Genomic DNA, 21,478 nt, shown 5'->3' on the forward strand with positions numbered 1-21,478 from the left:
AATATTGAAGCATGTTTGAAACCAACAGAAGCTCACCTCACCTCACATTCCATTAATTTTAGTAGTCTTTGACACAGGTTGAATATTCATCCTATTTGAGTAAGTCAGAAAATCTGTCATTCAAATCTGGATTTCTCATATATCAACATTTATCAGAATGTGGTCCCAGAGGCCATGGCTTTTGCCAGAGTACCCTAGGTCTGAACAGGGGTTGTATATTTTATATACATGCTAGGTGCCCTTATAAGGGCAGTGTAAGGCACATGAAAAGCCTTAAGCTTATAGTCCATTAGTAGAAGTCTCAAATCTCCTTTTGTTAGCATTTTTTAAATAAGGAGAAGAGAGTTTTTGTAAGAAGTTATGCAAAGGTACCAAATATTTTGAAAGTGTAAAACTAGGTACACATCTTTTTGGTTCTTCCCCTGTTTTCTTCTTTTGAAAACATGAATCTTAATACTTATTATGTGTTTGTCATCACAGCTTTTTTTTTTTCCAGGCATAGAAAAAACAGTGCTTATGATTTTTACTTCCCCCTCCTCCCCAACTTCACTCATTGTAACCTTTATTTGATCATTTTATTGGACTAGACAACATTCCTTGCTTTCTCTGTACTCCCTCATTCCATGACGTACCTCTCTACTTATCTCCTGTGTGATGGTTTTTGTTAAGATATTGTGATGCTGGTTATATAGATATTTTTTTTCTGTCTAAACTTTAGAAGTGTCGTATTTGAGCATCAGACAAGAAAGTAGACACTCTTGGGAGTTACAGATTAGAGACAGGAAAAAATTTTATCGTTAGTTTAAAGTATACTTGCATGGCGGAAATTCCTTCAGCTTGTGAGGAGAGCATAGAACAGGGAGAGCATTGGTATTGGTGAGATTTATTCATATGAGGAAAATTGGCTTTAACTGTTGCAAGATTTACTTGAGGTGTAGTTTGCTTCTGTACAAAAGTTAGTTAAACTTGAGTTTCACTTCAGCAGCAGGACCTGATAGTTGAGACCTTCCCCTTTTTTTTGAGGGGAGTTTTCACATACCTTCCTTCCTAGTACTTATTCCTCTTACATGTATGGACAGGGATGAACTTTACTGAGAAGGAGTTTGAATAAAAGTAGTTCAGATTTTAAAACAAAAAGTTTAACTTTCTTACCACAGTAAGATGAGTTACTTTTATTTTCAGTTTTCAAGAAAGCAGGTTATACTTATACTTTATAGACAACCTAGAAATTGTGGTATTTAGTTCATTTTTTATCCTTCAGATTTATAGAGAAATGGAGAAATGATTTAACAGGTATTTCTCCTACTTGATCACTCCTCAGCTGATGCCGAGTTCTCTTTTTTTTGTTTAATGACCTTGAAACCATATTTTGTTTGTGATTCCTTTATGCCTGCATAGTAACAACTGTATTGTGACTATCAAGTAGAAATTTTGAAGTGATTGAGTCTTAGTAAAAAATGAGTTGTTGTTTAAATAACAGGGTCACAAAAATAATGCATTTTCTGGTAATATTAAGATACTAATATTTGGCAAATATTGTGCTGCTATAATGTTGCACAGGCTTCCCATTCTTTCCCTGCCTTCTTAGCATATGAGACTAGTGTAAGCTGAAGGTAATTGAAGTAACAATAAAAATGTCTGGTTTTATATGAAGTATCTTGCACAGAAGAACCTCTGCTCTTTTTATCCAGTTCAGTAAGCTGTCAGTGTTCTAATTTCCCTGGAAGCTTCAATCACCAGATTAAAAACATCAGTCCAAAGAATGTGGTAAGAATAAAGCATATTGTATGTTCAAGTTGCAGAACCAATGATGCTTGGCATCTTACAGCTTTGAGTCCAGCATTCCTTAAAACTTCATACCATTATCCTCAGTTATTCCTTTCTCTCTCTACAGTTTTTTAGTGTATTATCCTTGGAGTTGCTCTCTTGGAGCACTAATCAGTAACTGTAGTTATGGCCTGTGTTTCCCACCTGTTTGGCTGACCAGGAGATGTGACTGGTGTTCTGTGGCTGGTTCAGAGCCAGATGTGCTGGTGATTGAGTATGCATGTACTAATTGGCAGCCAAAATGGAAAAGATCTGAATTCTGCTTGTGTGTTTCTTCCATGCTAGGCATGCTAATTTTAGTTCTTATCTCCTACTTGGCTACCCGTTTTCACAAAACATGTAGGAGCTCTGGCCTGTGCTGATTTGTCAAACTTGGTTTCTATTTAATAAGTCTGAAAGTTACTGAGGATGGATACTGACAGGCAAACAATGTGCTGACAAACTTAATTTCCTCAGAAACCAGGTTAACAAACTTAATTCCAGAATACACACAGTTTTAATGTTCCTCTCTTTCAGAATAGCCGAGAAAAGTTGTAACTCTAAGAGTTGTGAGCTCTCAGAACTCTTGAGGTTTTTCTCTAGTGCCTTAGGAGGCAATACCACCATCTCTTTGCAAAAGTGATCATTAGTTGAAGTCAGTTGGAAACTCTGAGCAGCAAACAAATTTTGAACATGTACATTTTGAAACAAAGTTGAGAAAGTGGAACTTCTAAGATGACATGGACACTATGTTTTAAATGAAGGAATTGTTTTCCTTAATTTTTTGAGCATGTAAATAAAGTAATTTATTGTTACATCAGTGTTACATAAAAGTAGTTATACAAATTGATGTAATCAATCAAGTTAAAAGAACTTCAAGTCTAAATAAACTATTAAAAAGCAAAATTATACATAGAAGAATCAGCTTGGCTGGCAGTCTTCAGAATTTCCCTCTTAGGTTTTGAGTCAGCTCAGGTGTTGATTCATTGCTTTCTTTTAAAGCCCATCATAAGCTGTGCCACCTTTCTGGATGCAAATAATTGCTTTCAGTGGATCTTTTCCAAAACACTTCCAAAACAAATGAATGCATGAATAATATGAGATCACTTCTACCAGTGCAAAAAGAAAAGGCAGCATGTATTCTTGTAGGGATAGTAGGCATACAGCTGCCACTCTTGCTGTTTCCTCATTCCCATCTCACTCTCAATTAGTACTGTAGTGCACCAGGCTGATCTTACAGCTGGAGCTGAGCAGCTTTGTTGTAGTTCAAAAATGGGTCTTGATGTTTTACTTAATGACAAAGCACGCTTGCATGCTAATCTGAGTGAGACAGTATGACAGTTGACCTGCTGACTGTTTGGCCATAGGATATTGGAGGCCTATTGATGAGGGATGGATGACTCACAAACACCAAAGTCGTGTAGTTCCTTGAAAGTGAACTGTAGCATGCAAAGAACAATTGTTTGGCCAGAAGAATGGTATGAGGATGCTTGAAATGCCCATTTAATCAAGTACAATTTACCAGTCCATTATTTTGAACCTCATGAGGTTCAACAAGGCCAGTTGCAAGGTCCTGCACCTGGGTCAGGACAACCCCCAGTATCTTTACAGTCTGGGGAATGACGGGATTGAGAGCAGCCCTGCCAAGAAAGACTTGGGGGTACTGGCGGACAAAACGCTGGACATAAGCCAGCAATGTGTGCTCGCAGCCCAGAAAGCCAACTGTATCATGGACTGCATCAAAAGAAGGGTGGCCAGCAGGTTGAGCAAGGTGATTCTGCACCTCTGCTCTGGTAAGACCCCACCTGGAGCACTGCATCCAGCTCTGAAGTGCTCAGCAGTTGGAGCAGGTCCAGAGGAGGGCCACGATCAGAGGGCTGGAGCGTCTCTCTTATGAAGACAGGCTGAGAAAGTTGGGGCTGTTCAGCCTGGAGAAGAGAAGGCTCTGGGGAGACCTTATTGTGGCCTTTCAATACCTAAAGGGGGCTTATAAGAAAGATGGGGACAGAATTTTTATTAGGGCCTGTTGTGATAGGACAAGAGGTAATGGTTTTAAACTGAAAGAAGGTAGATTTAGATTGTACATAAGGAAGAAACTGTTTTATAATGAGGGTGGTGAAACACTGGCACAGGTTGCCCAGAGAAATGGTAGATCACAGTATCACAGTATGCTAGGGATTGGAAGGGACCTCAAAAGATCATCTAGTCCAATCCCCCTGTCGGAGCAGGAACACCTAGATGAGGTTGCACAGGAAGGCGTCCAGGCGAGTTTTGAATGTCTCCAGAGAAGGAGACTCCACAACCTCCCTGGGCAGCCTGTTCCAGTGCTCTGTCACCCTCACTGAGAAGAAGTTTCTTCTCAAATTTAAGTGGAACCTCTTGTGTTCCAGCTTGAATCCATTACCCCTTGTCCTATCATTGGTTGCTACTGAGAAGAGCCTGGCTCCATCCTCATGACATTCCCCCTTTATATATTTATAAACGCTAATAAGATCACCCCTCAGTCTCCTCTTCTCCAAACTAAAGAGACCCAGCTCCCTCAGTCTTTCCTCATAAGGGAGATGCTCCACTCCCTTAATCATCTTAGTTGCCCTACGCTGGACTCTCTCCAGCAGCTCTCTGTCCTTCTTGAACTGAGGGGCCCAGAACTGGACACAATATTCCAGATGCGGTCTCACCAGGGCAGAGTAGAGGGGAAGGAGGACCTCTCTCGATCTACTAACCACCCCCCTTCTAATACAGCCCAGGATGCCATTGGCCTTCTTGGCCACAAGGGCACAGTGCTGGCTCATGGTCATCCTGCTGTCCACCAGGACCCCCAGGTCCCTTTCCTCTATACTGCTCTCTAACAGGTAGCTCCCCATCCTATACTGGAACCTGGGGTTGTTTCTGCCCAGATGTAGGACCCTACACTTTCCCTTGTTGTATTTCATTAAGTTGTTCCCTGCCCAAATCTCCAGCCTGTCCAAGTCTTTCTGGATGGCAGCACAGCCCTCTGGCGTGTCAGCCACTCCTCTTAGCTTAGTGTCATCAGCAAACTTGCTGATAGTACACTCAATTCCCTCACCTAAATCATTGATGAATATATTGAATAATATGGGCCCCAGTACCGACCCTTGAGGCACTCCACTGGTTACCGGCCTCCAACTGGACTCTGCCCCATTGACTACGACTCTCTGGCTTCTCTCCTTCAGCCAGTTCGCAGTCCACCTAATTATCCGATCATCCAGTCCACACTTCCTCAGTTTAGCCATGAGGATGCTGTGGGAGACCGTGTCAAATGCTTTACTGAAGTCAAGGTAGACCACATCTACCGCTCTGCCATCATCCATCCACCTCGTTATTTCCTCATAAAAGGCTATGAGGTTGGTCAAGCATGACTTCCCCTTGGAAAAGCCATGCTGACTGCCCCTAATAACCCTCTTATCCTTGATATGCCTTGAGAAGGCACCAAGGATAAGCTGTTCCATCAGTTTCCCAGGGATGGAGGTGAGGCTGACCAGTCTATAGTTACCCGGGTCCTCCTTCTTGCCCTTTTTGAAGACAGGAGTGACATTTGCTTTCCTCCAGTCTTCAGGCACCTCGCCCGTTTCCCAAGACTTGGTAAAGATGGTGGAGAGTGGTCCAGCAATGACTTCAGACAGCTCCTTCAGCACCCGCGGGTGCATCCCATCTGGACCCATGGATTTATGGATGTCCAGGTTGCTTAACTGGTCTCTGACCCAGTCCTCATCAACTAAGGCAAACTCATCCATTGACTTGACTTCATCTTCATCTGGGGTCTCAGTGGAACAGGACTCCTCAGGACAGCCCCCGACAGTAGACAGAGACAAAGGCGGCATTCAGTAGTTCTGCCTTCTCTGTATCTTCTGTCACCAGGGCACCCACCCCATTCAGTAGTGGGCCTACATTGCCTCTGGTGTTAGTTTTATCTGCCATGTATTTGAAAAAGCTCTTCTTGTTGTCCTTGACCCCTCTTGCCAGGTTTAACTCTAAGGAGGCCTTAGCTTTCCTAGTTGCCTCTCTGCATCCCCTGACAGCAGCCCTGTACTCCTCCCAAGAGGTCAGCCCCTCCTTCCATGATCTATAAACTCTCTTCTTCCACTTGAGCTTGCCAAGCAGTTCCCTGTTTAGCCACACAGGTCTCCTGGCTCCCTTCCTTGACTTCCTACGTGTCGGGATGCTCTGATCTGGAGCTTGGTAGAAGCAGTCCCTGAATGCTGACCAGCTATCCTGGGCACCTTTACCTTCAAACAGCTTTGTCCACGGGATTTCCCCTAGTAATTGTTTGAAAAGGCCAAAGTTTGCCCTGCTGAAGTCCAGGGTTGCAATTCTGCTTGCTATTCTGCTTCCACCAGCCGAGATCATGAACTCCACCATCTCATGGTCCCTGCAGCCAAGGATGGGCATAGATGCCCTATCCCTGTAAGCATTCAAGGTCAGGCTGGACGGGGCTCCGAGCAGCCTGATCTAGTTAAAGATGTCGCTGCTCATTACAGGGAGGTTGGACTAGATGACCTCTAAAGGTCCCTTCCAACCCAAACTGTTCTATGATTCTATGAATATTCAGCAATCAAGTGTTATGCAGAAGTAAATGAGGGAAGGTAGAGAAGAATATGAGGGAAACAGCGCTGAGTTTACAGTTTGTCAAAGTTTATTCACTCTCTTGCCATTCCCCTCTTGTAAACATTTCTACAGTGCGCTTTTTCAACTGAGTGAGACAAGCAAATTGAAGTAAAACGAGGAACAATGATCTGATGCACTAGTTTGTCCTTTCAGCTGAGCTGCCAGCTGGTTGTTCTGCTGCTGCTTTTCTTGAAAGATTGAATGATATCTATTCACGTGCTTTAGTTTTACATTCTTTTGCAAAGGAGTTGGTACTTAATAGACCTTTTGCTGGCTTACTTAGCAAGGAGTCTTGCATCTCTCAGTTCTGTCAGCCAAACCTATCCCTTGATGTACTGGGGCTTTGACATGTAGACTGAATTTAGTTGCCTTTACAGCACTTGCTGATCTGGTACCAGGAAGACAGAAGAGAGAGTTCTAGCTCCTTGTGGGTGGTTAGGTTAATACCTAATGTGAATTGTAGTAAGTGAAAGGGTGGCAAGTACTCAACAGCGTTGCTCAGGCTCCTTATTAGATAAAAGGAGGTTAACCTTTGAAAACTATACATTAACCTGAGTCATGTTATATTTTTAAAATATCCTCACAAGAGGGGTGTAAGTTTGTAAACATCTTCTGACTGTCTCTTTTTTTAAAAACTGTGCAGTTCTACATAAAGGTGCTTGTCTTACTTGAAGAGGAAGTAGCAACGTGACTGCATGTTTAAGGGAGTGGCAAATGTTGTCATGGGAGCAGTGCTGTCTCTTTCGTCTGCTTTTAAAAAGTTCACCATTTGAAGAGAAAAAGGGGAAAAAAACCTCACCACTCATTATTTATTCACGTGTGTTGATCCTGGTAATTCTTAGGTCACTATTGTAGCTTCTGCTATTACTGTCCTCCTGTGAAATCAAGGCATAAGGGGTTGTGAAATTCACATGTGGCTTCTAGCTAGAGCTCTGGGCTAATTAAGAAATCCTAGGCATAGAAATACATTGATTTGAGCTTGGCTGTGTTGACTGCCTTGGTCACATCTCCCTGCAACATTCCACGGAAATATTTTTAGCAGAGCGCTAGCTGGGGGTTTTCAAACTCGTGTCCATCTGATCAATTAAATACAGGGTTAGAAAGAGCATTCGGGTAGTCCTCTGTTTTGGAAAACTTGTGTGATTTTTATTCCTGTCTGGTGACCTATACGCTGATTTATGTAATATAGCATCGTTGGGCTAGTTTATCACAGTTGGTTCTTATCTGGACGTTTACAACTACTGCTATTTATTTAGGGTTTAGAAATGCATCTGGCCAGCTCACGGTACTGGTTTGGACCTTAGAGCATGAATGCTTTCTGAATACTACATAGAGCCTGACTCCATACAGTGAGACTTTGAAGCAGTAAATCCATTAAATTTTGGTCTTTGGCAATGAGCAAGTAATTCTAGACTAGTCTTACTCCATCCCAACTATCTGAGATATTTGGAATTGCTTTTCAAAACCTTAGATGAAAATGATCCTTGCTAGCAGTCTGAGTACTCATTGTGGTTTCCACTTGGAGAAATATGCTAGAAATTAGAGTTGTTCTCCATGCAGGAGGAAATACAGTGCTTTATTGAAAAAAGAAACTTGTGTTTCAGTGCTTCAGTTGAGAAAGCACAAAGAAAGCAGCATGGACAGACTGAAAGGTTTGACCGTAGCTCATGAGGAGTGTGTGCATTACTTTTCCCATGATAAGGTGGAAACATGCCCAAGTGGGAAGTGTGCTTTTTCCCATTCATCTTTAGCAGCTCTCCTTGGGAACCTGACAGGGTGAGTGCCCAGAGGCCTGAAAGGCTGTGGGTGTTTGGTTTTGCAGGTGCCTTTAGCCAGTGATGGTACTTTTGCCTGCTTTGGGCAGCAGGGTGCTGTATTTTAGTCCAGAAAAAGTTGCCTTGTGTTTCATGAACTTGTCTACATTTTGTTAGATGTATTGTGATATAAATGAAGATGGCAAAGGCAAGATTAACAGTACATTAATATGGCACAGACACTAGCTGAAGAACCTGTGTGTTCCGTAGCACTCTATACTGGGATTTGATCCTGATATTAAATACAGTGATGGTTTGTTGTAGCCCATCTCTCTGTTTCCTTCTGTACATTCTCACTTTGCTCTTTCAGCCTGGAGCTAGCTAGGGTTCACCATAATGGGAAATAGTTCAGGAAACTGATCTAGCTGAAAATTCACCTTGTTTTGTTTTTTGTAAAGTTAGGATGTGTGGGGTTTTTCTTTTTTGTGGATATATATTTGTGTAAAACTCTCCTGGAACTGAGCAACTGAACCCTGGTACTCCACATAGGCGCATTTACGTTGTTCTTGCTGCCTTTACCCCCCTACTTGTATATGTTTTTATAATGCAAATATATGAAGCTGTAATAAGTCTAAGACTGGCTCTTTCCAGATACTTTGACATGTATAAAATATATACTGTAATATAGTGATTCTTTTTCTAAAACAGAAAAAAAAGTAAACTTGGCAATTCCTAACTTTTCCTAAGAATCTAAAAATCGTTAGATCTTTCAAGCTGACATTCCAGATAATAGAGAGAAATATTTGTAATGAAGTTCCAGAAACATTTTTTCACTTAGATTATTCACTCAAAAGATTATGTACTATTGTTAGTTCTGGCTAATATGTGTTCCAGCTGCAGGTGTTTTGAATTTTAAAACTCTCTATTGCCAAATAGCACCAAAAATTAAGGTTTAGAATACTCTGTTTCCATGGTAATTTCTTGGTTAGAAGACTGCCAAGTAACTATAAAATGAAACCAGTGCTTTTGGTGCGCCCTAAAACGAGGAAAGGAAAGAAGATCAGTGAGAACTGAAACATTACTTAGTTCCATGTTTTTCTTGTAGGTATTGGAGGGACCTTGAATACTCAACATAAATACATTTCATTTTATTTTTTTCAGGCTGGATTTCTTGCTTTGACATTTGTTGATGCGTAATTTAAGCAACATACACAACTGGGTTTGGTATGTTTTTAATGACTTTTCCACTTTCTACTTAAGCAGTGCTGCTTAAACTTGTGGGGGTTCAGAAGCAAATTTCTAAATGCAGTAGAATCAAAAAGGTATTGTGCGCCTTTAGGCACATGTAAATATTTTTTTGTTTTGTTTTGCTTTAAGCTGTTTTGATCTTAATTGGATCAAATGCTCATTTTAAGAGAACGTGCTACGGTTCTGTTGGCATGAAGGGGTTCCACTAGGACTGAGGTGTGGCTTGTACTTAAAATCTCACTTATTGATATCATTCATTCACTAAACCCAGTTTGTGCAGGTATGTGGTTATTTGTCAATAGTGATATGGTCAGGTATATTTAAAATAGATTCTCTCCTGAGATAGAATTTGCAAGGTAGATTCTTGATGTTTTTGCATTGTCATCCCACCCTTGGGTGTAACCTTCATGTCAGATAAAGCCTGTTAGCCTTGAGAGCACAGGATGAAACTGAAGCAGGAAAGCACCTTAGAATTATCCTCTTTTTTTTTAGGCATCAAGTAATAGAAAAGATATGAGACCTTATATTGCAAAGTGGATTTGGACATGTCTGGGTAAAACTACAGAATGTTGCTTAGGAATGATATTTTCAAACTGTGAAGGAAAATTTTTTGCAATTGTGACTGGACCTTGAAGATAATCTTCATATAGAAGAGACCTCACCGTGTTGGAGGAGAGGAGGGAAGCCTCTGTTCAATGGGGGTGTGTTTGTATAACATTATGGATATTTCAGAACACTATAAGCTCTTAAAATGAGTTTTCACTTCACGAGGTTTGGTCCAGTGTCCTTCTTTGAGGTGAAGAGTGTGATTTGTCTTTTCTGGTTACTTGTACAAGAACTATGACTAGACTGTGTGCTGGCATACAGCAGAAGTGGTTGAAGAAACTTCAGTCTGTCTAGTGCTGGTTGTTTAAGGATTTAATAATTTAAGTGCATTATTGGGTCAGGACCAAAATGTTCAGCACCTCGTAGGCTGAAGCCCAAGAACAGTTGTATGTGCTTCAGGCTGCTCAGAGGAAAAAGACGTGGCCCTCAGTTTATTGGCTTCATGCATTTCGGATAGGTGGGGCCAACTGTATAAGTAAACTTTTATTAACTTTGAGTTAGCAAGAACTTAAGACATTCTGTGTTTTTCGGGTATTTTCATGTACAGTTCTAGCTTTTGAACATGGTAACATGAAAAAAACACTTTACTGTTCATATTGTTAACCTAGACAGTTCTTCTAGTACTTCAGTATTTTTGAATAGAATACATTTAACAAGCCATGGGCAGAAACGTGTTATTGATTATTTTTTCCTCTTAATCCATTGGATTAATATTTCTTGAAGAATGGTTTGGGTTTGCGGGTTTTTTTGGTCAAATATAGTTGATACTGTACTTCAGAGTAGACACGTACCTTTCTTGATACATCTACAAATTTTTAGTCACACTTTCCTTTATTTTTTTCTAATTGGCGGAACACTAGCTTAGTTTGGAGGCATGTTGCCTGTACAGACCTCAAAACAAGTTTCAGAAGTGGCCAAGTATAACATTTTATTGTAATGTAGTGTTCCTTTGAGAACTTTGCTGCTGTTGTCTTAAAAATGTGAAGGCAAATACCTTTGACTAGTCATGTGAATTTGAGTCTAATATTGCACCTAGACTGTTGTTTTATCCACATTGCTTGGTGTGGTTTTGTTGCCATCACCAATATGAGGACTTTTCCTTAGTGATTTAGATTTCTGTAACCTAAACCAGATTATCTTTTTTTTTTGTTCTTTCATCTAAAAATGCCTTAGGTTTCTCATCAAGAAACTTGAAAATTTTCATAAAAGTGGGTTTTTTTTGCAACAGCTTAATTGTCTGGGAGGCTTTTAAAATAGCCTTCTGTTCTATTACACGTTTTTGTCTTGTATTATATACAATAACCATGTCCATTTAATTTAAAAGGGTGTGTGATCAGAAGCTCTTCCCAGTAAGTCCAACACTGGTTCAGGCACTGATTCAGCCCTTCCAAGATTTTTGTTAGATGAAATTAAGTAATTTGTAACTATGACTGAAATATCAATATTCAAACAAAATATTTTCTTGGGGGGGGGGGGGGGGGGGCTAGAAGATCAAGGGTACAATTAAACAATCCAGTGTCAATTTCTCTCCCTTTGTTCCCCCTGCTGGACTACCACACAAGAGGACAAATCTCTGGGAATGGTTATTCATCCTTCAGAGGCAGGAGCAAACTGGAATAAGAAGGCAGAAAGTGACTGAAGTTGTTGGTTTCTTCCTTTCTCAGCTGTAAATTCTGGGTTAAATAATAGTTCTTGTGATGCCTTTAAACTTACCCTTGTTACATGCATTATTTGCTGGAATTCACCCTCTTCATTTGATGAATGCCCCCTTGTTCCTTTTTACCATGCCAAGTGTACCCAACCATCCAAATTTGGGCTCTTTTTATTGCCAGGTACTGACGCTACTAGCAGTGAGTACTGGGAGCTGTGTGCCAAGTATACCTTTCGTGTAGGTTGTGCTGAAGTCAGCGATCCCTGTTATAATCCCCCTCAGTAATGTGCACTCCTTGGGCAAAGGTAAATTGCAGGAGAGGGTTTCTGTCTGACCAGTAATCTGCTGATCCCATGCTGCACTCTTTCTTTGCCCTTTCTTTCTCAAAACAGCAGCAGGTACTGTCTGCCTATGGCTTGAAATGGCTTGTGTGCAACTGGCTGCTATGTGTCGTGTTTTGTGGCCATGCTTACGTTGCAAGCTGTTGGGGTGGTGGGAGCCTCTCTTTGTGGTATACCTGCAGCCATGGAATTTTTTTGCATTTCATCTTTGTTTAGGATCTGTAGTAATATAAATACTTAAACTATACTGTGGAAGGCATGGTACAGAATGGATGTGATTTTTTTTCCTAACCATAGCTTTTGAAACATGCCCAGGTGCTTTCACGCCAGTATGTGTTACTACCTAGGCTTGTTTCTAAAAGTGAGCTCATTTCCCCTATGATATCTTTTAGATTTAATAACTTGTATATTATCTATGTATCTTCTTTTATATTATCTCTTCTTACTTTTATATTATTTCTTACTATTTAAGAGTTGCAATTAATAAATAGCTATTAATCATTAATAAACTTAGATATTTTTTAGGAGTAATAAATGGTAGTGGCTTAATTGCCTTATAGATTATGTTTTCCTACAGAATAAAGAAATGCCTTCAACAAAAGAAAGCATCTCTTGTTCTTTATTGCAAGGGCTCCTTGCAGTGGCTATTTTCACTTAAAATTGCAGGCTTCGTGGATTTCCAGGAATCCTAGGATTTGTTTCTATTGATAGAAGATATTGTTTGGTTTGAGGTTTTCCTGTGTTTATAATTATTCTTCTGCATTTACTGCAGTCTCTAAGTATGTTAAAAATCCTAATTGCTCAGTCTTCAAGGATTGGTAATTCTGAGCCTGACTTATACTGCAGCTTTTCTAAGTTTCAGTGCAAAGACTTCTCTTTTTCTTGTTGTCTTTTCTTAACTTATTTATAAAAAATACCTTACTTATTATGAGTAAATATTTGTTATTATTTTTCAAAGTTTGTGACTGTTTTTGGCGGGGGGGGTTTCTGGCATTTTTTTTAAACCGGAGGGGAAGTTGCCTATCTTCCTTTGTAACACGGGGGGCAGATGGTTCAGTGAGTCCTAGGAGCCACCCTGGTGGTCTAAGCCCCATTGTTTCAGGCACACTGTAAATCTAAAGCAAAACTTTTTTGATTTCTGTCCCAAAGAACTGACTGCTTTCTTGAGAACTTTATGAGTACTTCCAAGAACACAGTTGATGCATACTGTCCCGTGTGAAAGAAGTGACTAGATTACATAAATTGATATTCCTAGCCTGCCAAAGAGCGAATACCTTCCCTCATTCCTCCTGTCATATGTCTATACAGCCTTCATTGGCTGGCAGCAGGGGAGGTTGGGTTTTGGCTCTTGTAGGCCCCGGAAACATGCTGTGTCTGCATTAATATTTCTATTAAAAAACACATTACAAAATATTTTTTGAGAGAAAGTTAAATATACTTCATGTTTGGATACACAGTAACGAATATGTAGAGTATGAATTATTTAAATTCACCTGTGTTTGTAGCTTGTGGATGTTTCTAATGGTTATTTTTTTAATAAAAAAAAAAAACCAACCCACAAGCAGAAACCAAAACAAACACTCTTCTCCCCAACTTTCTAAGAAGGCATACCCAGTTTGCATCTGAAGTGCCAAACTCTTTGAAAGTACATAGTATCTAAGAGGTATTCAACCAGGAGATACTTTATTTTCTTTCTTCCATTTAGAAGAAGATGTAATATAGGGAGCTGTGATAATTCCATCCAACATCTTATAGAAAGAAATGTTTATGTGCTTAGATGGCAAATGGTAATGTTAAGGATTTCTTCCTTAGGTGCTTTTTTGCGTGTGGTTTCTCCTGTTAATTGAAGTAGAAATGCTTGTAGGCAGACCTGTGTGCACAGTTATTTTCACTAGGGTAACTAGTGTACTGACCTTTGCTGTACAAATTTTAGAACAGGAGACCAATTCTAAGTCAGTCATTCCTGTCCCAAAAACCTTCTTTGCTTTTTCCCTTCTCTCTGTGCAAGTACCAGTAACACTACCCAAGTACAACTCCCCTCCCTTACTTTTTGGGGGAGTGCTGCTTCACATACTCCTCCTCTGCCCTGGCAGAGGTGGGGTTGGAAATCAGCATCTGCCCTTCTACAGAAATTGTTTTGCCTTCAGTAGAGCCACTGCTGAGCACAGTTCAAGGCTTAACCACTTGCTTGTGTCAGTAACCTAGCTACAAATGTAATCGAGTGTGCGAAATATGTGGGGGTTTCTTGTGTTTTTTTTTTAGTAAATGATATAATCTCGGTTTTATGATCTCTGCACATAGAAGATATACTAGCCAGGCTTCCCATCATAGGTGTGAAATGTTCCTCTGTGAGCTTTGAAGATTTATTTTTTCTCTTTTTTTGGTCAAGCTTGAGGCAAGTTTATAATACCAGTATTCGTGGTGGAACTGACTTGATGGTGCAATTACCATCAAGCAATCATTTTGGTGTTATCTCTGATAAATTAGAAGATGCAATGTAAATCTGAGTAAAGAACTTCCTTGAGAAAGAGATGCCAGCTTATTTTGAACCTTATCCCACTGGATAAATTTAGGAGAAATTTGGCTTTTTGTCAGGAAGGCTGATTTTTTTTTTGTTTGTTTTAATATTTCATATCTTCTAAGTTTAACTGTTAAATCCAAAATCTTAATAGTGATAGTAAGATATATCTGAATAAATAAGGGTTGGTTTCTTGAGTTGTAAAAAAGCAAGGTTATAAGTCGCTGTTGACTCGCTGTATCTAAAGTGTGCATCATTCACAAGACAATGTCTAGGCCTAAGGTTTCCCATGATGGAATTTAATAGCAAACGATTCCAAAGATTTGTCTGTTTGTACTATCTGTCTAATAATAATTAGAATTCTGTTTCTTTTATTTTGGGGAGACAAATAAGACCAAAACATCATTGTCAAGTTTTCTTTAATACTGTCTACTTTGAAATACATTTGGGGAACAGAATACTGGGTAGGATAGGAAGTCCAAAGAGGCTGTAGTGAGTTAGAAATCACTTTGATTTTATTTTCAACAAAAATCAATTCAAATATGTAAAAAGATTTTTATATCTTGAATTCTGTTCTATAATAAATAATGTTTAGTTTGGAAGTCTTAATCTTTGAAAATGTTTCATAACGAAAATACTTTTACGTATTATGTACTAATGGAAAAATACTGGTGCTGTTTCACCGGAACAAAAATAAACAAAGTGAAGGCAAAAGGTGAGTCTTTTCAAATCTTTAGCTCAGTCTAGCTCTAAGAATAATATTAGAGTATGGCTACTTAGGAATGTCTTGTCTTCTGTTTAGACCTCAGACACATTTTTAGACTGTTGGTTGTTCTTCCTCTGATGTTTATGGAAGCAGTTTGATTTTAAATGAAATCTGAATTCATTTGTACTGGGATTTGGTTAGCAGCGGAATGCACTCTGTTTTCAAAAATAATTCTTTTCATTGAACTAATTTCTAAAATTTAAGTCAATGTAATGAATGTACTGTATATGGAAACTAATCAAGTAAAACAAGCTTTATAATGTCTTCCATCTTTCTGACAGGTTGTGAAGATGAGAAAAGATGTGAAGAAGGCCAGAGTCCTGGCTATTCGCAGACTAACCAGACACATCGGGAAATTAAAGTTGAAAAAGTCAGTTTTAAATATCAGTATTCTTGTTTGTGTGTTTATAAAGGAGACGGTATCTTCAGTATTTTTCAAAAAATGGAGAAGTGGCAGAGACATGTATTACATTTAAAACTTACGGCACTATGATGCATAAATTCTGTTTGTCTTATTTTTACATCACTTTTGATAGACTAAAAATACTAACTAAAAAGGAGTTTCATAAAGCAGAATTGGGATAACACTTTTTAAAACGGATTTAGTGTATTGGAAGCTAATCCCAATCAGTTACAGAACCTTTTACTGCGCTTTTAAGTGTCAGACTTGGTCTTTTAGGTTATTCTGCTGTTAAACATAAGTTATGCAACATTTTCTCACTGCTGTTGTATGCAAGGTTCTATAGCAAAAAATATTGTTTAGTTTGCATAGATATACAGGTCATACTTGAATTTTAATAATTAGTATTAATTAATATTTAAGTAAATAGTTAATACTTTGTTTATTATGTTTTTAAAGATGACTGGCCAAAGTAACTTAGGATGTGTCTTGTTGGGGACAGTATAAGATACATCTGTTACGGGGTTCAAAGTGTTAATTGAGCGTACTCTTCACCCACAGTTTTAACAAATTGTGCAAAATAAGAAGCAATCCCAATGATCTTTTATATTTAAATATTACAGATCTTAAAACGTAATTATATTTGAGATATCAGTGTCTTCTATGTATTGTTGATAGGAATTGTAGTTACCATTTTCTAATAAAGTGACACTTGTCTTTCTTTTTGTTCTGGCAAATCCTCAGTGTTTTTTTGCTCTTCAGAGCAGCAGAAGCATTAGATTACGTCCCACTCTTTGCTAAAATGTTCATTTAACACCAAGGGAATGTGTTTATGATCACTCTTGTGATATTTTTATTTTGCTACTTACCATTAGCCCATGGGGAAATAAAGTGAACAAAACCCAGATTTTCTTAATAAAGACAGACTCCATTTGCAGGGGTTCAGAAGACTTCAAATTAAAGAACCAAAAACGAGTTGAGAGATTAATAGAAGAAATCCATGCAATGAAGGTAATACTGTGTTTAGATATTTCAATTTTAGAGGCAATTAATTTTAGTAACAAAAAGCTTTGTCTGTTTTCTGGGACTGCTTTACTGAAACTTAACTGAATTATTTCCGGAGTCAGCTTGGTCGTTACTGTAGCACAGCTGGAAAATTATGAATATTTACATATTTCCATGTTTGTTTGCTGCATCTGTCAAGGTTTTTGACATCATCGGTCAACACAATTTGAGCCTTAAGCTTTCCAGGCTAAACATGAATTTGTTTAGAAATGCCTGGTCCTTGAAATTTTTACTGTACCATTTGAAGCACAGAAATTAACGTTCTCATGCAGCTCAGGAGTATGGGAAGCATTTTGTGTGCCGGACAATACAGTATCCTTGTTGCCAGTTCTCTTAGCTTTAAGTATGATGCTACTTGTATTTTACTTTCAAGTTGAAATGTCTGTAGTAGTTTGAAATTTTAGCTGCAAGGGACTGGTAAGGCATGAGTCAAACCTTTTTTTGTCTTCAGCCTTGCTGTCAATTGATACAGTTTTTGTATGTTGTGCATTATGACATATCAGCAAATGCTTCAGAAATTTTATAATTTTCTAATGTTTTTTACTAGTCGTATCTCAGTTTTAATCGATACTGCTTAAAATTGTATGTGTTGAAATGAGGCACAAACTCCGGTCATAAGGCTTGAGCAGAAGAGTCCTGTATAGGCCAAGAAAACTGTTTTCACATAAAATGGCTGTTTTGTTTGTTTTTCCTCGATGACTGTAATGATTAAATCACCCTTAAGGTTGTGTATATTGTTTGGGGTTGTTTTTTTTTTAACCTTTCTCTCTGTTTTTTTCTTTCCTGATCCTTGCACAGATCTTAGTCTTCAAAAAAGCTGGTAACTGGAAAGGCTACATTGACACATTTAGATACATGTTGTGCCAGATTCATTAGGTGGAATTGTAGGTGTTTTTAGGATGGTACTTAAAAAACAAGAGTCCTCACAAACAGTAAAGGGTAAAAGAAAATGGGCAGCACTATATTAAAGGGTAAAGCACTGGTCAAGCAACATGAGAGTCATATTGAGTTATTCTGCTTTTCTGTCTTGCTGGCCATTTTAAATTTGGTCTTGTGATTTTATTTTTTTTTTATGACACATTTATTTGTCTATTGGAGCATGACGAGGACTCTGGAAAAGTTCCTGAATTTCTAAGAGTATCTATCAAGTGATCAGGTGTGGTGCAGCACTAAGCTCACAAATCCATGTTTTATGGGGCTTCTGTGACCACTCCTGAGAGGCTTTCACAATGAGATCCATTCTGCACACATCTCCCAGAAGTGTTCGCTTTGTCCACATTGTGCTTTTTCTTCCAGGAATGGCTCATGCAGACATCTTAAAGGCTGTCTGCACTCAGAGCTGTATTGGCCAAGTATCTTCAAGCTGTTTCTTCAGTTGGTGTTAATGAGTGCAGGAATTGTAAATGTTAACTTTAAGAGTGATTGTCAAGGGAGGGTAGATTTGTAATCTAGAGAGATGGAGGCAAACAGATTTTGCTTTGAAATAGCTTATAGAAAGGGAGGAGTCTTCAAAGTGAGCAGCTGAGAAAGGGGAAAAGCTCTTCCACTTTTAGACAAATAACTGCTAAATGCGCTGGGTTATCTGAAATTGTGCTGTAAGCAGCCTATTGTTAAAAAAAATATTTACCCTTCTATTAATACTATTTTCGTAGCAAAAAGGTTCGTTTTCTTGGGTTTTTTTGTCTTTAAAAAATGAACAAACAGACACTTACTAGCCTACAGTGTATTTGTTCCTTAGACGAAAGGAAAATTCCTGTTTCTTATGAATCACAGCCGAAAAGGCACTAGTTGTTTACATATTTTTGCACCACTGTTGATTTCTAGACTAAGAGCTTTTTAGAGTTGGCATAGAAATAGTCCTCATTCAGCATGGAATAGTAACAAGACAGCTTTCACAGGAATCATTGATGTTATTTGTGATAGTGGGAGATTTTATATTGGCATAATGTCACTCCCAGCAACCTTTTGTCTGAAGTTATTGATCACAGGATTCGTAGAGAACTCTTTGTGTAACCTGAATGGGTGTTTTAGAAATTTTAGGAAAGAATGGACAGAATAGAAATGGTTAATAAGGTAAATTGGTAGGCAGTCTACGAAGTTGGAACTTAGAGCAGGCTTGTATCACCCAGAGTATTCTAGCAGTTTGAGTGTGTGGATCCCAAACACTTGTCAGAGGAGCTGTCAATCCTTTCAGGACTGACTGTGTGCAGGATATAGGAATTGGTCATTTTCCATATAACATGCAGAAATAGTCCATGTTTTATGTAAGAAAAAATTGTCTGCCTTCTCACTTACTGAATATTTAGTCTTGAGGAGTGTAGCAAGCTGCAAAGAGAATTCAGTTGAAAAGGCAAAAACCAGCAAAAATAATTATACCAGGCAAAGGGTTTTGAAGATAGAAAGTGGATGTTACACCAGAGCCTGATAGCATGTGTATTTTCAGATTAAAAGACTTCTTGAGATGACTACTTACAACTTCTAGAACTTCTTTATTGGTTGGACAAAGACTCAAAGGGTTGCTGGAGATTAAAGAAAATACATCTCTGAAAGAAAAGGAAAATGGTATAATTTTTTTGTTGTTTTTCCCAGTTGCCAAAGACAGCACACCTCTTTCTAAATATGCATATTTCTTCCATCAATCAAGAACAGACCCAGACCACCTTTCCGCTACCATGTATCCATAAAAAAAAAAAAAAGCTTTCTGGAGACAGCTGGCATGAATAAGGTCTCTTGTGAAGGACGTTATGTATCCTCATGACCTCAGAAGGCATGAGAAGAGGATTCCATTTCATGGGGTATTTTCTGGGGACCTTGACATAGTTGTCTGTCTTACTGAAGTTTTTAATGCAATGGCTTAAGTTTCTCTTACTCACAAAAAAAAAAATCTGAGGGGTTGAAGTCCCAGTAAAGGACAATTCCTTGCCTTCTTAAGAATGACATTTCTACATTCAGCTGCCTGTAAATCCACAAACATTTTGTACTAGTTCATTTACTTGGGGAATCTGTTTCTTGGTCAGCACAGTGTTTCAGTATGGCTGCTGCCACTTTGTGGAACAACTGTTATCTTTCATCCAGAAAGTAACAAAAAAATCCTAAAGAATCAGTTGCCTCATGGTGCATCTGTTGTTACAGGCTGGCATCCTGTAGCTCAGCAGGACTTATAATGGCTGCTGTCCTTCTGAATGAGACAAATGTGAACTCCCAGTTACAAAATCAACTTCTCTTTCTAGTGTGGATCTATAGGAAGGAGAAAATGCTTGCTGTTATTTGATAACTCTTGAGGATACTTTTTTCCTGTCTTCAAGTAGACTAAAGCACTGCTGACATAATTTCTCTATAAATATGCTGTTTCCTAGGAGTGGGATGTAACTGGATGCTCACTTTTCAGGTTAAATACTGTGTCTGTGACTACTTTTTTTAATATCCTATACATACTCACTCAGGCACAGTTCTGCACATAATGAAAACCTAGGGAGTGTCGGTACTGGGCTGTATTGAGAAACTTTGTTACTGGAATTTGCAAATAGCATATATTGTTGTGTTATTGTTGGAATGACATTTAAATTTTGATTCTATATGTTTTCATTGTTAAAACTGGAGATTAAAAATAACTTAATTGGCAAATACAATTAATAATGTCTCAAGCAGAACAATCAGAAGTAAACATTGTGAGAGATGAGAGCGGTTAAAAATTCCAGCTACGTGGATGCAGGAACTGGGTTAATTGTTTGCAGGAGTTCTCAAAGCTATTGGAATAGTCTGCTGTTTTTTGAGTTCTTCAGATTTCGTTTTGCCAAAACTGTATAAAATATTTATTTAATGATTCGTGAAAGATGGAGGAAGAAAAACAGTATGATTCTTCCTAGTCCATCTACTATGATACTACTTTTTTAAAATATAAAGCTGTGTGTACTTACAGGAATCTTTTTACTTGTTTGTCAGTCTGCATGATACTGTCAAAATGGATTAATTATCCATTGTAGAGTACTTCTTACCATATTTAGGAAGCTATAATTTTTTTTAAAGTTTCTTTACACAATAATAACTGATTGTCTAGAGATTTCTTACCAACGTGTAGCTTATCTTGAATTGTTAAAATTTCTTGGCTGAAATTAGGTCTTAATACAACTTTATGTGGTTGCTTTGCTGTGTGTTTAGGAGTAGATTTTGTCTTTATCTTACAACAAAAACCTTGGTATTATGGCAAGCGCTGCTATCACAATACCGTGTTTGGAGGATTCCCATTAATGAGGTGTGGAAGAAAGACTATATGTAGTGCTTGAAGGGAAAATGTCTTCCAGTTGTTGGGAATGAGCAGCAGTTGGTTACAACCATTGTTAAATGGCTTGGAAAGTTATGTTCTCTATCCTGAAAATTATCACTGGAGAAACAGATGAGTGAATACAATGTTTTTGGTTTAATACACTTTAAACACAATATTTATTGCAGGTTAATGAGTTTAGTATAAGAGATACAGGAAAAAAATAATGCTTTAGTGTAAATTATTTTCTCTCAACGTTATATTTTAGCAAGATATGTACAGAAGTAGAGTTAAGTATGAAGTCCAGTATTACTGTCAATCTTTTGAAAGCCAAAGTGTTTTGTAAAGGTAGAGCTTCAGTCTGAAGCATGTTTTCAGAGTCTTTGGCTTTGGAACACGAATTGTCCAATTTCATGAAAGTAATAGCAATACAGAT

At 38.4% G+C, this 21,478-nt stretch overlaps 1 protein-coding gene across 2 annotated transcripts in view; it reads left to right on the forward strand.

The window, feature by feature from the left end:
* Positions 1-21,478, forward strand: part of SRFBP1 (serum response factor binding protein 1) — an 80,977-nt gene that overhangs the window by 13,925 nt on the left and 45,574 nt on the right. Inside the window, exons 2-3 of one of the 2 annotated variants that reach the window (XM_082497686.1) lie at positions 15,598-15,686; positions 16,655-16,727. In XM_082497686.1, the coding sequence (XP_082353812.1) occupies positions 15,598-15,686; positions 16,655-16,727 (162 nt within the window). Of the gene's footprint in view, positions 1-15,597; positions 15,687-16,654; positions 16,728-19,251; positions 19,344-21,478 lie in introns of those variants that run through there. The other variant, XM_082497687.1, reaches the window with a different exon arrangement.

The sequence above is a fragment of the Vanellus vanellus genome, assembly GCF_965231255.1.
Source record: "Vanellus vanellus genome assembly, chromosome: Z".
NCBI lineage: Eukaryota > Metazoa > Chordata > Aves > Charadriiformes > Charadriidae > Vanellus > Vanellus vanellus.